The following is a 14,901-nucleotide window of genomic DNA, read 5'->3' on the forward strand; positions in this document are numbered from 1 at the left end:
CCTTCTTTCATTTATACTGAGAATTTGTCACTTACTGTACAAAGAGAAGTGTGGATCTTACTCCCTAGTTTAAGATTGAAGCCTGTGTCTTTTGCAGCTTGTGTCTTTCATCCTTCAAACTATGCTGTCCCACACCCAAGTTTCAAAAGTCTAATTTTCCCTGTTGCACTATGGAACACTCCTTTGGGGAAAATGATACAGAAGGGTGTGTTAATTTACATCTAAAATGCGGTACAAAACACTGTATTAAAACTTCTTCCATAGGAAGGTTGCTAACAATAAAGGGATGATTTATTTTTTAAAAAAGCAGTGTTTTTTGTTTGTCGATAAGCATACCAAATACTTGGTTCCTGTAGTCTGTTTTCAGAAATCTGCAGCTCTGACACTTAGGCAATCAATTTAGAAAGAAACTTCTCCACCTTCTAACTTAACAAGGTGTATACACTCTTTGTATCAATGTGTACTTCCTGCTGCAGTTGCTATGAAACTTGTAGGAAACTACCATTCATTTGTAGCATGGGGAGGTTTAAACAGATGTTCTTTTCTCTGCAAGGACAAAACTGATTTTGCTATGTGAAACATTACTTTAAATAAATGTAACAGGAAGTATAATCTAGTACGATATGCAGCAAATAGATTACTTCTAGTAATGATTAGACAGATGGTACTTCTCCCTCCCCCATCTTTCCCTGTTTTTTCCCTAGCTGTGTTGTGGTGATCACAGCATGCAAATAGACACCCAGTCATTCTAGCTGAAGTATGTTAGATGACAAGGTTGCTTTCTGCTCTATGGAAACATTACTGGGATTGATCTACAGATGTAACCTCCCTGATGTAGCCTTCTCTCTTTTCAATACATTAGTCTACAGGACAACTGTCTGTAGCTATGTATTTTAGCTATGTCACTGAAAGAATCAGTAAATGAAGAAAGTTTTGAATATGATTACCATAATGATGAATATAGGCACAGACATAATGAGAACCTTGATATCTTGGAAGAAGGTACTTTGCATTGTTTATTATTTATATAGTAATGTATGGAAGGATACATTTAATTAGTTTCATAGTGTTGGCTTACCAGTTTTTAGTAGATCACACAATTTTGATTTTGAATTTAATTAAGATTGTGAAGGAACATGTTTGCTCAGTAAATTTAAATAACATTTTAAGTTTTCTTAGAAATATGCGTTCAGTAAGTTGTGTTGGTAAAGCAGTATGGTTTTAAAAATCTAAATGTTGTCAGATTTGAGAGATGCTATTAAGCTGCAGCTTACTTGCCAAAATTCAGTTTTTCAGGACAAATTCTGCAGAATATTTTCTTAACCCTTAATTTGAAGTCATCACAACTGTATTGTAAAATGAGGGGATAAAGTGAAAATATAAGACTGACTTTTTAGTCTTCTGTTTCTTGATGCTATGAAGGTCAAATACCTCTTGTCTTTTAACCAAAGTAGGAGGGGCAGCTTCTATGTGGGAGCCGTATTCTCTGGCAAGAGTCAGATTCCAAGACAATGTGAGACAATATCCTTGGTATTCTGGGCTACCATGGCTCTTGAAGCAAGGGGAAAGAGAATCTCCCATGCACACTGGGTGAATCCTGGTGTGCCCTGAAGAAATAATCTAATATACCTCCTGCATCTCTTCTAGTATAATGGTTTGAGTTGGCTCTGAGTGTCTAGTTAATACATTAGACTGGGCTGGCAGGGCATGCTTTATCTAATATTCCCTTAACCATGTCTGATGTTCAGAACCATAACCATGCTGTGGTTTGTATGCTTGTGTACCTTAATGTCTTGATTGCTGCTACTTTACTACCCTTAAGTGCTGGCCAGCTGCTTATACAAAACTCCAGTGGAAATGAAACCCTTCTTTCCTAGGTCTATTCTATCTTAAAAATCTCTTAAAAAAAACATCTTAAAAATCTAAGTTGGAGAAGCTGTATTTTGTTTGTTTGTTTTAAAAGAGAGCTTCTGCACCTTTACTATTTAGAAGTGCAAACTCTTGGCATCACCAGCTTTAAGTGCTCTGCACTCTGTGACACGACAAGCTACAACTGCTGAAACCTGCTGTTTTGTACCGCTATTAAAAATGAGAGGGCAACAGTTAGGAATTGATTCATCCCTTCCTGAGAGCTATTTGTTTACCTAGAGCATAACCCATTGGTTCTCAAATTTTTCTATCTTCAGGGGAGCCTTTCTACACTGACTTGTCTGCTCTGGAAACTCGAGTATCTCCACAAAACCTGTGCCAAGGATTCTGGGGGGGTATTCTTAGGTCACATGTTTGTCTCTGTTGATACATCTCACAAATTACAGACATGGTTCTTGAGCTACACAGTTGATTAGACTTGTGGTCTTTTATTTAGATTCCTCAAGCACTGAAGTGTCTTTGACCTTTCTGTCTTTCTTTAACCTTGCTTTTAGTGTCTTATGAAACTCCCTGATTTAGCACTGCCCTACATCCAGCTTCCTTTTAAAGTTTTTTGCTGATTCTTGGACTGTAGACAAAGATGACAATTGTCTATCATTATGACTCTTTTTCTTTCTTATGATTAGTTTACATAGTCACTTTAACATGGACAGTATGGTGAAGATGTTTTCCAAAGATGTAGTAAAATCCAATATGTAATAAGTGCTGAGAAAAGTCAACTGCTGACCAGAAATAATCACATCACTAAAGGTTGAAGTACAATGGAGATCATGAACATTTTATTTCTGTGTTTATTTATACTTTCTGGCAGAGTTTGAAAGCCCTTAATATAGACAGGATATTTGGCATGTTGGCTCTGGACTTTTTTTGCACAAAGAGTAAATCCTCTGGCTGATTTTGTCAGTATGACTGTCATAATTGTTATCACTTGATTAAGCCTTGTCTCCTGATGTGCAGCACGCCAAAGTGCCTACCTAGGGACTGGCATAATATTCAACGTTTGACTCAACTAGTATTAGAATTGCAGGGCAAAGGGCGTGTGGGTTGGCATCCCACATTTTGCTACGTGAGTCTTTTAATTCTGCTTGCTGGCTTTCTTTTTGAAACAACCTCCTTGAAGCAAACATCTTAAAAATCTCAGTTGGCTCAAGCCATTCCTTGACTATTCCCAGATCCTTTCCCCTTTTTAACAGACTTAGGTTCACAAAGTATTGAGCATAATATCTAATCTTGGAACCTCCCTTAACATAGATTATTAAAGCACACTGTGGGTGACTTGTGTTGGCAACATCCCTTTTGAGATAAGGTAGTAAAATTAAAACACCCACAGTAGCACAGCTATACAAGCTGTACCATTCACTTGAGCATAAAATGATTTAAAATATTTCTGATAGTGCTTTTTCATATAGCTGTGCCCACTTAACTCTGTGTACAGAATTTGTTGTATGAATATTTTTCAGTTTTTTCCTCCAGGGAGCATGCATGTGCAAGCCTGAAAATGACAAGGTCATTGAGGAATCTGAATAACTGCTGGTAATAGCAATGATTATTGGGTCCCCTTGTATTCTCTGTTCCCCATTAGTGTATCTGTATACATAACATCTTGTGTTCTTTGCATAATAGTTTGTCCTTAATTGAGACACGTAATGACAGTCCATTGACTGAAGCAGTTAATGCTGCCTTCTGTTAGTAATAGTTCTGTTATCTACTCAGTGTTGTTTGTGATGATCTCAAGGTATATACATGTCCACAGCTTTCAAAAAACTCAAAGAAAGTTGTTTCCCTGAGCCACTGTTCACTGCCTTGTGTGTCATTTCTGCACTACAGGAGAGGCAGGCAGAACTAGTTGCAACATGAGGCTTGTGCAACTTCATGCATTGTGGGGTTAGGAGTCATAAACTATCAAACGACAGAATGTTATGGAACTGCAGCAAAAAAAATGGTTCAGACAATGGCAAGAAAAGAGGGCGTGTCCATGAATATGGAACTTTGTAACATAGTATTTGTGTAATTTGAAACAGGGGAGGTAATCATCTCTAATAGTGCACAGGGATAGAAAAGTCCCCACTGCAAAGACTGATGCACCATGACATACTCAAAAGATTCTCTGACAGAGCATGACAGTAACCTGCCATGTAAAGACTTCTTATTTCATACATTCTGTCCTATTCATGTCTCCAGTTTCCTAATGCTTTAGCACATTTTTTAATTCAGACTTCTACATGATTCAGAAAATATAGCAGGCCATCATTTTTAATTGTTATGTATCGTTCATTAAAGAAAGCTGTTGTTTTGTATCCTGTTGTATATCATCCTTGCAAATGAGTGTGTGAGTTCTTGTATCCTGTTGATGCTTTCTAGCAGCTCTGTAGGAAGCACTGAGATAGTTTTCAGTGCAGTATTTAGGTTTATGTTGCACTATTCTAAATATGTATCTCGCCCTCTTCTTACTTTGCTAATCAAGATACGCTGTTACTGTACAAGTATCGAAAAGAGGCCAGTGTTCCTAGACTTGAAATACTGTCATTCATTTGCTCTACCACTCTATAATAGGCTGCCATTCCATTGGGAATTAACACAGGCAAGATAGAACACTTTTTAGTCCAAAGGAAGATATTTATATTGAAGGTGAATATGGATTCTGTTCATGTGCTTTTTAAAAGTTACGTGATATGTATGGGGAGGAGGATTATTCTGTACTACAGGGAAATGGCCATTGTTCCCTTTAAAATTGGAGTTCTCCTCTATTGATAAATAAAGCAAGATTATAAAAATGAGCACTTGATTAGAAATCTGTTGATGTATGATTATACACTTTATTGAGTACTATCTGGGTTATTTACATTTCATAATGCTCTTGTGTCTATTTGACATAGTATTGTTTCTCCCCTTGAACTTAACTAAAAGCTGTGAAAGAGTGACATAATTTTTATTGTGCCCTCCTTAGTTAGTTTCTTTCTTTCTTTCTTTCTTTCTTTCTTTCTTTCTTTCTTTCTTTCTTTCTTTCTTTCTTTCTTTCTTTCTTTCTTTCTTTCTTTCTTTCTTTCTTTCTTTCTTTCTTTCTCAGTTTATTCATTTAGAAAACTCAGCTTTCTCTTTCAAGTGATTCTCAAGGCAGGGATCAAGAGTAAACCAAAATAAATTATAGCATCAGTAAAAAGATCTGAAAGAGATAAATGAAGGTAACAAAACAGTGTTCAGTAAAATCCATCAAGTAATCATAAAATGTTGCTTAAACACTAAGCTATCTTTAAAGCACCAGATCCCATATCTGGCAGATCAGTTGCCCCCCTGGGCAATTGATTCCATAATTTGGGGCCACTGCTAGAAGAGCCCTCTAAATCAGGGGTGAGGAACGTCAGGCCCAAGGGCCATTTACAGTCCTCAAGATCACTTGGTCTGGCTCTTGGGGCTTGCTGGGCTTTGTGAAGGACTGCTCATGGGCGTTGTGAAGGACTGCTGCTGGGATATGTGAGTGCCTTTAAAGGTCTGCTGGGAGCAGCTGAAGCTGAAGAGGAGGGAGGAGTGGCAGAGGTGGAGGGTGGGAGCCAGCTACCACCAGATCCATTTACACATGATTATCTCAAATGGTCTGGCCTAATATGCTAATAGGCGTGTGACCTAATTTGCTAATATTAAGGGATGTGGTCTAATATGCTTGGACCTAGGCATTTTGGTGTAGTGTTTAAGTGTGTGGACTCTTATCTGAGAGAACCGGGTTTGATTCCCCACTCCTCCACTTGCACCTGCTGGAATGGCCTTGGGTTAGCCATAGCTATCACAGGACTTGTCCTTGAAAGGGCAGCTGCTGTAAGAGCCCTCTCAGCCCCACCCACCTCGCAGGGTGTCTGTTGTGGGGGGAGAAGACATAGGAGATTGTAAGCTGCTCTGAGTCTCTGATTCAGGGAGAAGGGCGGGGTATAAATCTGCAATTATTCTTCTTCATTTGCCTAGAGTGGCAGGTTGGAGTGTGTGCGCGCACACTGAATTAGGCTCTCCACATGTGACTTCAAATAGAAAAACAATTATTTGCATTAATTTTGCTGGCCTGAATTGTTCTTCCTTGGCAGAGCACTGTTTTTTAAGTTGATAATTTTGTATGGCCCGTGAATGATGTTATAAATATACAAATGGCCCATGGTAGAAAAAAGGTTCCCCACCCCTGCTTTAAATAGTGGTCAGTGATCTGATGAATGGTCATCAGATTAGAGTTTACTGACCATGCATCAACATTTTGTCTTCCAGATGTTTGTTTCTGATTTTTTTTTTGGGGGGGGGGGTCTTTCCAGAAGAGCTTTTAATGCATACTGTTCTTGCAGCCACATCATATTATGAGCTTCACAGACTCAGAGATGTATAGCAGAACAACCTTTAACAATAAGAGTATTCATTCACAGTATTAAAATTACACTTCTGTATACAGATGCAAAAATGATTATTTCAGTTTGGTAAAAAAGATGCTTTAAGGGATTGGCTTTACTGATTATATTTCAGCAAAACAGCAGTCAATAACTTGGTGCAATGACCAGTGAGTGAGCACATTATCTTATAGCTACAGAAGCATCTCAGTGTATTACAGCTGCATTGGCACCCCATAAAGTGGTGCAGCCCATTTGCTTGGTTTATATGTGGGCATAAAACCACAGCATGGTGGTGTCAAGGCATTTTGTCCACCACAGGGTGAACGACTTGAACACAGTTGAGTGCACCCAGTTATACAGTAGGTTATCTGTTAGGGAAAGGGTGTGATTAAAGACAGCATAGTGAGACACTAGTTCTCCTAGCAGGTTGCCAGTGCAACCATGTTGGTCCAACCACACTCCAAATCATGGCAGCCACATGTGTCTGTAACCAGGTGGTAGACCAAAACTGAAGGATGGAGAAAAATGCCTTGTAAAGAACGCTGGAGCACAGGAGGCTGCAACAAGTTATGGGAAGTGTGGAGAAAGAGACCAAGAGGGCGACTGCAACATGAGCAGCAAAAGAGGGAATAGAGCAAGTACAATTCTTACTCCATTTCAGTAGGCATAAAAATACCTTTATTTAATTAGCAGATCCAATTGCTTTGTTGCTTCATAAGTTTCAGACTACAAAACAGATTCTGTGTTTATGGGAACAGTGTAAACAGATGTGCAGTGTGTCTTTGGATTATGCAGCCTAGTGATGGGAGTGCAGTAGTGGACAGACAGTACGCTTTACCAGGAAAACCATGATGAGCCATTTGCCCTAACCTCCATCCATTGCAACTGTTGGAAGCCAGTGAGGAGGCATATGCATGCTGCTGGTATAGGATGAAGCAGGAAGCCACTGTACTTATGCTCCTCATGAAGAGCATGTTCACAATAGTGCCCAGCTTCACCCTATGCCATATTTTCCTTGCCAGCCTCCACATTTCCAGGCCAGTGAAAAGGAACAAAGGCCCCAACAGCATTTAGTTGTACCGTGTAAGCATAGTTTGTCTAGAGAGCAGAAGCATGGCAGTGCCTGCCTTTGCCCTACTAGCTTGGATGGGGTGAAGCTGGTAAAGAGGAATGCAAGGGTGTCTCCTTGTTTTGCTGCTAACTTCAGTTCTCCATGAAGTGAGGGAAGGACGTGGTGAGTGAAGAGGGGGTGGCCCTTTTTCAGGGCCATTTTGGCCTCCCGCCTGCCCCAGTGGGGTGGAAGAACAAGCTATGCTAGCTGAATTGGGGAAAGATAAGCAGACAAAGTGCCAGATGCTTTTGTATAGTTTGCCTCTTATCTGCTGTTATCTAGATGGATGTAGGCACCATTCTTCCCTTTTATATGAGCTCATTTCATAGGAATGATATTCAGGAAGGTATAGTGGATCCAGTCAGCTTAGGAAATTGTTCCAGGACTCTTCAAATCCCTTCCAAACCAAAATTATTTGAATTCTCCTCCCAGCTGTGACGAGAACCATGGGGATTCTCAAGGTCATCTTCTGTGTTTCATCACTCCCTTTTCCCACCAGAAGCAAGCATATGACCACATTTAAGAAACAGAAGTATGCCTGGTGACTTGTTCTGGATGTCCTATATTTATTTCCTTTGTATCCTACTCTATCTATCCAGTACTGCTCATACAGCTGTCACCCTAAGCAGATGTTAGAATAAAAAATTATTTGAAAATATCTTTCTCAGTATTATTTCTGCATCCTACTCTTCTTCCACAAAACCCAGGGCAGCTTACTTGGTTCTATCCTCCATTTCATCCTCAGAGCAACCCTATGAGATAGGTTAGGCTAGGAGAAACTGATTGACCCAAGATGAACTAGTGAATTTCATGGAGAATGGGAGTTTGAACCTGGGTTTTCCCAGGGCTAGTGCAACAATGTATCACTATACCATCCTAGTTCTCACATTCTTATATATGTTCCTACAGTACCTGGATATGTCTTTGCAGAGGAAGCAAGCCAATGAGAATGACATGAGGCCTGTTTTCTTTTTAAGGCATTGATTGTGTAATTTGTTATAAAAGATGTAAGCTTTAGTCACATCCAATTACACCAAATATTTAGAAAAATCATTTTCTCTTAATTACATTACTTCTTCCTGTTAACATTTTATAGTTGCAACAGCTTTCAGGGATATGTGAGATTTGTAGAAACATTATTTGGAGCTATTCATTTTCTGAGTAGGAAAGTTAAAGGCAGACAGTTCTCCACACTGAGTTTATCTTTTCAGAGTTTCAATTAATGTTGAGATGAACAGTACATATGTTGTTGTTCTGCCATGGCTTAAGTCCAAATTCCTTTAAAGTAATTGTGCCTCAGAAAAAGGAAAACTGACACTGTGCATGAGCTATATCAGTAATGTCTTTCCAATCACATATTGGTAATGTGTGTACTAAAGCATAACTACAGAGCACTTGAAGCATTTTTCTTGTTAGTCATTTATACTTGAAAGGTGAGTTATTTTCTCTTTCCATCAATGATAATCAATTATGTTTAATTATGTATAATTGTGAGTGACCTGTGGTTTGTGTGACACAGGAGAGCACCTTTAGGATCAGCACCATCACCACCAAGGACAGTTGTGCTTGTCTGTTTGAAATGATTCACTGACCAAGCAAAAGGCATTTGTTAATGGCCTGGTTGAACTATAGATTCTGTCAAATGAGAAAAATTAAGGCTTTTTGCTGCTTTTCTATGCAAGAATGGTAAAGGCATATACATACAGCATTTTCTCCTGAGCATTTTGTATGTAATAATATCTCCTTAAATCTTCACAGCCTTTCATTTTCAGACTTAAAAGCTGTCTGTGGTCCCCCACCCAGGTCCCACTGTCTGCTATGAAGACATAATAACTTTAGTGTCAGCCATTCCATAGCAGACAATGTGAAATTCCAGCTTGGCTCAGTGAAGACACAGCACCCATTCACTGGATGTAATCCAGAAGCTACACCAACCTTTATTCTATTTTTAGAACTCCTTATTCTAAGGTTTGTAGTATAGTCTGCAACAGGATTTTGGATTAGAAAATGAAGTGCGTCCAGTGAATCAGGGACTGTTTCAAGTAACAGTAACATTACACATGCAGCTTGGGGTGGGAGGGTGTGAAAAACGTAAGGCACATTTGCATTCGTCACCTGAGATGATATACATGTGGGTTGCATGGTATTTGAACATGTCGAAATTTCAGCTGTTTATATAGCCCAGTGAAATGTATAAGAAAGTTTTATAGATTAACATAGGTCTCTGTTAGAATTGCAGAATGTCTCTCCATCCTTCCCCGTAGGTAAGATCCAGGTGGGCAGCCATGTTGGTCTGAAGCAATAGAACAAAGTTGGAGGGCAGTAGCACCTTTAAGACCAACAAAGTTTTATTCAGAATGTAAGCTTTCGTGTGCATGTCGGTCTTAAAGGTGCTACTGCACTCCAACTTCATCCTCCCCCGTATAAGAGTTTGAAGTTTCCTGGGGGAAAAACTATAAAAACTATTGAAAATGCAGAAACATTAAAAGGAACATGTTTCCACATTGCTCTCTAGACTACAGTATACTTTCCACTTTTGTTGACCTGCACTTGCAAACTCATATTTGGAAGACGGTCAACTACAGTCTTTTCCTGAACAAGGGCATAACTTTTCTTTAGACACAGTAAAACTATAGTCACTAAGGGGCTGCAACCCAAACAGGTAGCCAGCACAGTGGCACTCCCATGGGCAGAGCAAGGTCACTAGCTGGGAGAAAAATGATAAGGATTGGTATGTGCTGTTTTGATATTTGCATAACGAGTTCTAAAGAAATGGTGTTTGGACATTGCTGTTTTTTTTTTTTTTTTAAGTGCCAATGCACAATCAAGGTCATGCATCATGCAAGCTGTCAGGGAAGGGTAATGCTGTGTAGTTGTTTTGCATGTTAACGGACTTCTTCTCAAAAAGTTTTTATGACAGGCTGCTGTGCTCTCCCAGCAATGTACTGTATTGGTAGAAACAAATAGACAAATAAGATCATTACTCTGAAAGCATTTCCTTTTGGCTCCTTCTTAAGTGCCATGCTAAGGACAGGACTTTGCAGTCTTTCCATGGGTTGTGGAATGAGAACTTAAACACAGCACAATCATAGATCTGAGTATCAACTACATATCCATGGGCGAAAGATCCATGCGATCTGAAGAGAAACCAGAGTATTATTTAATTTGGCTAAACTCGACTCATATATATTTTACTTATTTTATGTATTTTAGCTCCCTATGTACTCTGTAATCTAGGATTTTATATTATTTATATTGCTATTTTACTGCTGAATCTGTTTTATGCCAATAAAGGCTTGCTATTTGCTATTTATTTGCTGATTTGCATATCCATGGCCTTCAAAAAACATTTGGAGTCCATAGGGAACTGATTCAGTGGCCAGGTCAGAGCAGTGATGTCATCGTGTTCTCAATTATATTGTATTTCTTTACACTCCAGTGATCACTATTTAGAAGTGATAGCTATGTAGAAGTGAGTTTATGCTCTATTTAAAAAATAATAAATTTTGCTGAGCTTTTAAATATTTTTAAGAGTAAAGTGGTAATCCTGTGCCTGTTTTCTTGAGAGTCAGTCCAATTGAATATGAGGGAGCTTAGTTTCTGAGTAACTGTGTTGGATTCTGCCTTAAGTAATTTTGAGAAGTAGTATAACTTAGTGCTCTGATGACAAACAAACATACACTAAAATGCATGTTTATATAAAATGTTCTCAATTTCTGCCATTCAGTGGTGAAGAACATTAATAATTTCCCGTTTTCTTTATAGTTTTATGTGCTGAAAGAGTGGGCCAGATGACTAAAACATACAATGACATTGATGCTGTTACACGTCTTCTTGAAGAGGCAAGTATTCCATGTTCATACACAATATATTTAGTTTTAACATGGTGAGATTCCTTTGGAAAACTTACCAGAAACCATTATTTTCCAGCCTTGGTAAATGTATATGTTCTGTGTGCATGTAAGAATAAAAATAGTTATTAATACAAGGTTTTTGTATTGTTCCTTGTGCTGATCATGGGCACAATCCAGCAAAAGTTAGTTGCATCTAAATCCTGTTGAAATAACTAGATATATTTAGTAAAGGTGAATTAAGTCCCATTTATCTGTGGCCAAGTCATAAAAATCTTGCTGCATTGTGATGATTGGACTACAAAAACATACATCAGTACCATAATGCACCTTACAAGTGTTTACATTTTTAGTACAGTTGCACCAAATGACCACACAGAAAATGTTTTTGTCAGGCATCAAATTATACAACAACCAATACAGAATGCAATTTAGCTGATATTAGTTGTGACTAAGCCTCTTTAAAAAAAGGGGGTATTAGAATGTCCACAACTAATTTGTTCTATTAATTTCAAAGTGAATTGCAGCTAACTGGATTGGGGTTGTTCTTTGCTTAAGCCATCCAGCTTTAGAGCAGCATGCTAACTATGAATTAATGAAATCATGGAGACTTAGGAGTAAAGAAGTCTAGAACTGAGATTTAGAGGTAATTGGAAAATTAGTTCAGCCACATCCATCAAATTTCCATCACTAAGGTTAATCTCCTACAAGTTCATTATTAAGGAGTAAGAAACTCAAAACTTTTAGCACTTGAGGAGATCACTTCATGTTTGAAAGTGTAGTGCTCAGCAGATCCAAAAATCAAACCCAGCTTCTTTCTTAGTAAATACATGTCTGAAACCTGCTCTCTGTATATTGAAATCTCTAACATTTGACCATTAATCTGCTGTTGCCTCCTCTCCTTGCATTTCTTGATTGTGGAAAAATGGGACAGAGGGTATGCAGTGGTATACTGGCATTCTCTCCATTGTAGCATATTAATCAAATACATAAGCTCTGCAGAAGTTGCTTCATGTCTCATATCAGTTCATCTAAGTGCTCAGTGAATGGATTTAAGCATACTGCTGGCAGTGTAATCCTAAAAGGACACTCTTCTTAGCCTATTTATATCAACGGATTTAGGTGGGAATTATTCCATTTAGAAGTGCACTGTAGTCTCAGTTCTACACTTTCTGTGCTGGAGTGATAGTCTTACTTTACAAGATGGCTGCAAGAATTACTAATGGAGATTATGTGCTTTGAACACTTAAGAAAAATGCTGTCCATATTCTAAACATTTTTTAAAAAACAACATGGATTTCCTGCTCTCACCCTGTATGCTTTACATTAGCAGTTTTCAAACAAAGTAATAAAAACTGAACTTCATTAACTTTCTTATACCAGCATGAGAACTGTGGTTTAAAAAAAAAAATCTGTAGTCAATTTATCATATAAATCTCCTTTACTTAATTATGGGCGTCTCTTGCACAACAAGAAGAAAAGAGAATAAGCACAAATTATTGGTTTCTGTTTTGAAAAGTGGTCCTGCTTGTTTTTCCTAGAACACCAATTGAACCTTTTTGGGCTTTCAAAAGGTAAGTTATTTTCTAAGTAAGCTAATAATTGAGACCAGTTTTCCCCTCTTTCCTTTTTTATAGAAAGAGCGAGATTTAGAATTAGCAGCTCGGATTGGCCAGTCATTACTAAAGAAGAATAAAACTCTAACTGAGAGAAATGAACTCCTTGAAGAACAAGTAGAACATATCCGGGAAGAGGTAAAGGCAGTCACATATGCTGAATGTTTCCAGTCAAGAAAACCTCCTTTTTCTCCTAAGCCAAGCCTGTTTATTCTGTTGCCCTCACATCATGCAATTTTGTCCTTATGTGTTCCATAATACTCTATAAAGATAAACAAAATGGATCCCCAAGTCACTTGACCTTCCACAGCTGTTTCACCAAGTAGCTTGACTGTATGGCTTGTGAAGCCCCACCCAAAAGGACAGCTTCTCTCTGCTCCAAATGACTCCTTATTTCCATATCTATTCCAGTTTGCTCAAACATCTTCCCCATCTTCTCTTCCCTAGTGTCTCTTGTAAAGCACTAGTAATTTATAGATGGTGGTTACTGTTTGCACATCCACTTGTACTTCATGCCCATCTCCTGGGCTCTTTGGACTTCTTCCATGTACTGTTACTATCACTGCAATCCTCATATTGCTTCCCTGTGTTGAAATTTTTTGTCCTTCATTACCTTCACATTCTCCTGAACAGCAGAAGTGTACCAAGGCAGCACTAGGATTGAAATCTCTCTTAGTCTGCAGTTGATGTTGCTTTAGGTTGAGAGTCACTGTGGTAATTCCAACTTTGGCCCATTTCAACTCATCTTTCACATCCTAGCCTACAGTTTCATCATGATTAATATGTCATAACAGCTTAGTGTTGGCTATGCATTTTGTTGGACTGCAAGTCACTTTATCAGTTGCGTTCCTCTCCCCCTCCCCTGTCTCTTTTAAGCATTTTTCAAACTGTTTGAACTTTTCAGTTATGTTTGTTTGTTTTGGCTAACCATTGGCAAATTTTTAAAAGAACTCTTAATAATTAATATAGTGTTTCCTTATTTCACCATACAGTGCCATTTAAAACAATCATGTTTCCATTTATTCCTGATAAGTGAAATCCATTGTTCTTACTTTCTGCATCATAGTATTGTCATGTGTCCCTTATGTTAAAAGCTAGATTATGTGTATTAACATGTTGCAATAATTTAAAGCATTGCTTATGCTCTTTTTGCCTCTTAGATGATATTGCCCAATGACCCATGAAAGATGCATGAACAATATCCATAAGTACCACAGAGGCCTTTTCTTTTAAGGGATTTTTTTTTTTTTTTGAGAATGAATTACCTGGAATTACTAGACTTCATTAGGAATCTTATGAATCCACTGTTTGCTATTTGCTATTTTATTTATATATATTATAGTATATTTTATATGTTTGCACTAGAATCTCTGAGATCCTTCGCATCCTGTATTTCAGTTGTATACATGTGTGTGAATGAGAGGGAGAAAATAAAGGAACAGTTCTTGACACATAAGTCCACAGCAGAGACAGAGAATTCAAATGATCATTCCCCTTCTAAACAAAATGTATTCACCATTTTAAAGCTTCAGCAAGAGGAGGTTGTTTTGGACACTTGTTTTTTACCTGGGCAATGAGGACACTTTTAAAATATCTGATGATAATATTATGATCTCCAAGTGTTCAAATATGAGTCTGTGCCTGAATATCACAATTCTGATTGTCCTGGATTTAGACTGTTAGGCAGTTCCTTTGTCCACAACTTCCAACAGCTATAAAGACTGGAAATATAATTTTTGATCAAATTCTGGAAATTATACCATGCCCTCCCCCCCCGCCCAAAAAAGCCCCCCTTCTGTCCTCATCTCCTTTAAAAAAAATTATCCAGGGCTCAGTAATGAAAGTATTTTGCTGCTTCAGGTTAATAATGTACATAATGCTGTATCATCATATGAACATTTCATTAAGAAATCATGAGGCAAATGATTGCACATTGCCAGAACTGCAAATAACCAGGCATGTAATATCAAGAAATATACATACTTCCAAAGTTGACTGCCCCATGCAATCCTAATGAAAGTCAAATTATGGTA

The 14,901-nt window shown here is 38.1% G+C and overlaps 1 protein-coding gene across 13 annotated transcripts in view; it reads left to right on the plus strand.

Annotated features, from left to right (window-relative positions):
* The window catches only part of TRAK1 (trafficking kinesin protein 1), a 114,494-nt gene that overhangs the window by 52,528 nt on the left and 47,065 nt on the right, over positions 1-14,901 (plus strand). For 5 of the 13 annotated variants that reach the window (XM_060247515.1, XM_060247521.1, XM_060247523.1 and 2 more), the window contains 2 exons: positions 11,167-11,247; positions 12,894-13,006. In XM_060247515.1, coding sequence (XP_060103498.1) covers positions 11,193-11,247; positions 12,894-13,006 — 168 coding nt within the window. In that variant the 5' untranslated portion in view covers positions 11,167-11,192. Of the gene's footprint in view, positions 1-800; positions 1,003-11,166; positions 11,248-12,887; positions 13,007-14,901 lie in introns of those variants that run through there. The other 8 variants (XR_009555855.1, XM_060247512.1, XM_060247520.1 and 5 more) reach the window with 6 other exon arrangements.

The sequence above is a fragment of the Heteronotia binoei genome, chromosome 10, assembly GCF_032191835.1.
Source record: "Heteronotia binoei isolate CCM8104 ecotype False Entrance Well chromosome 10, APGP_CSIRO_Hbin_v1, whole genome shotgun sequence".
NCBI classification, from domain to species: domain Eukaryota; kingdom Metazoa; phylum Chordata; class Lepidosauria; order Squamata; family Gekkonidae; genus Heteronotia; species Heteronotia binoei.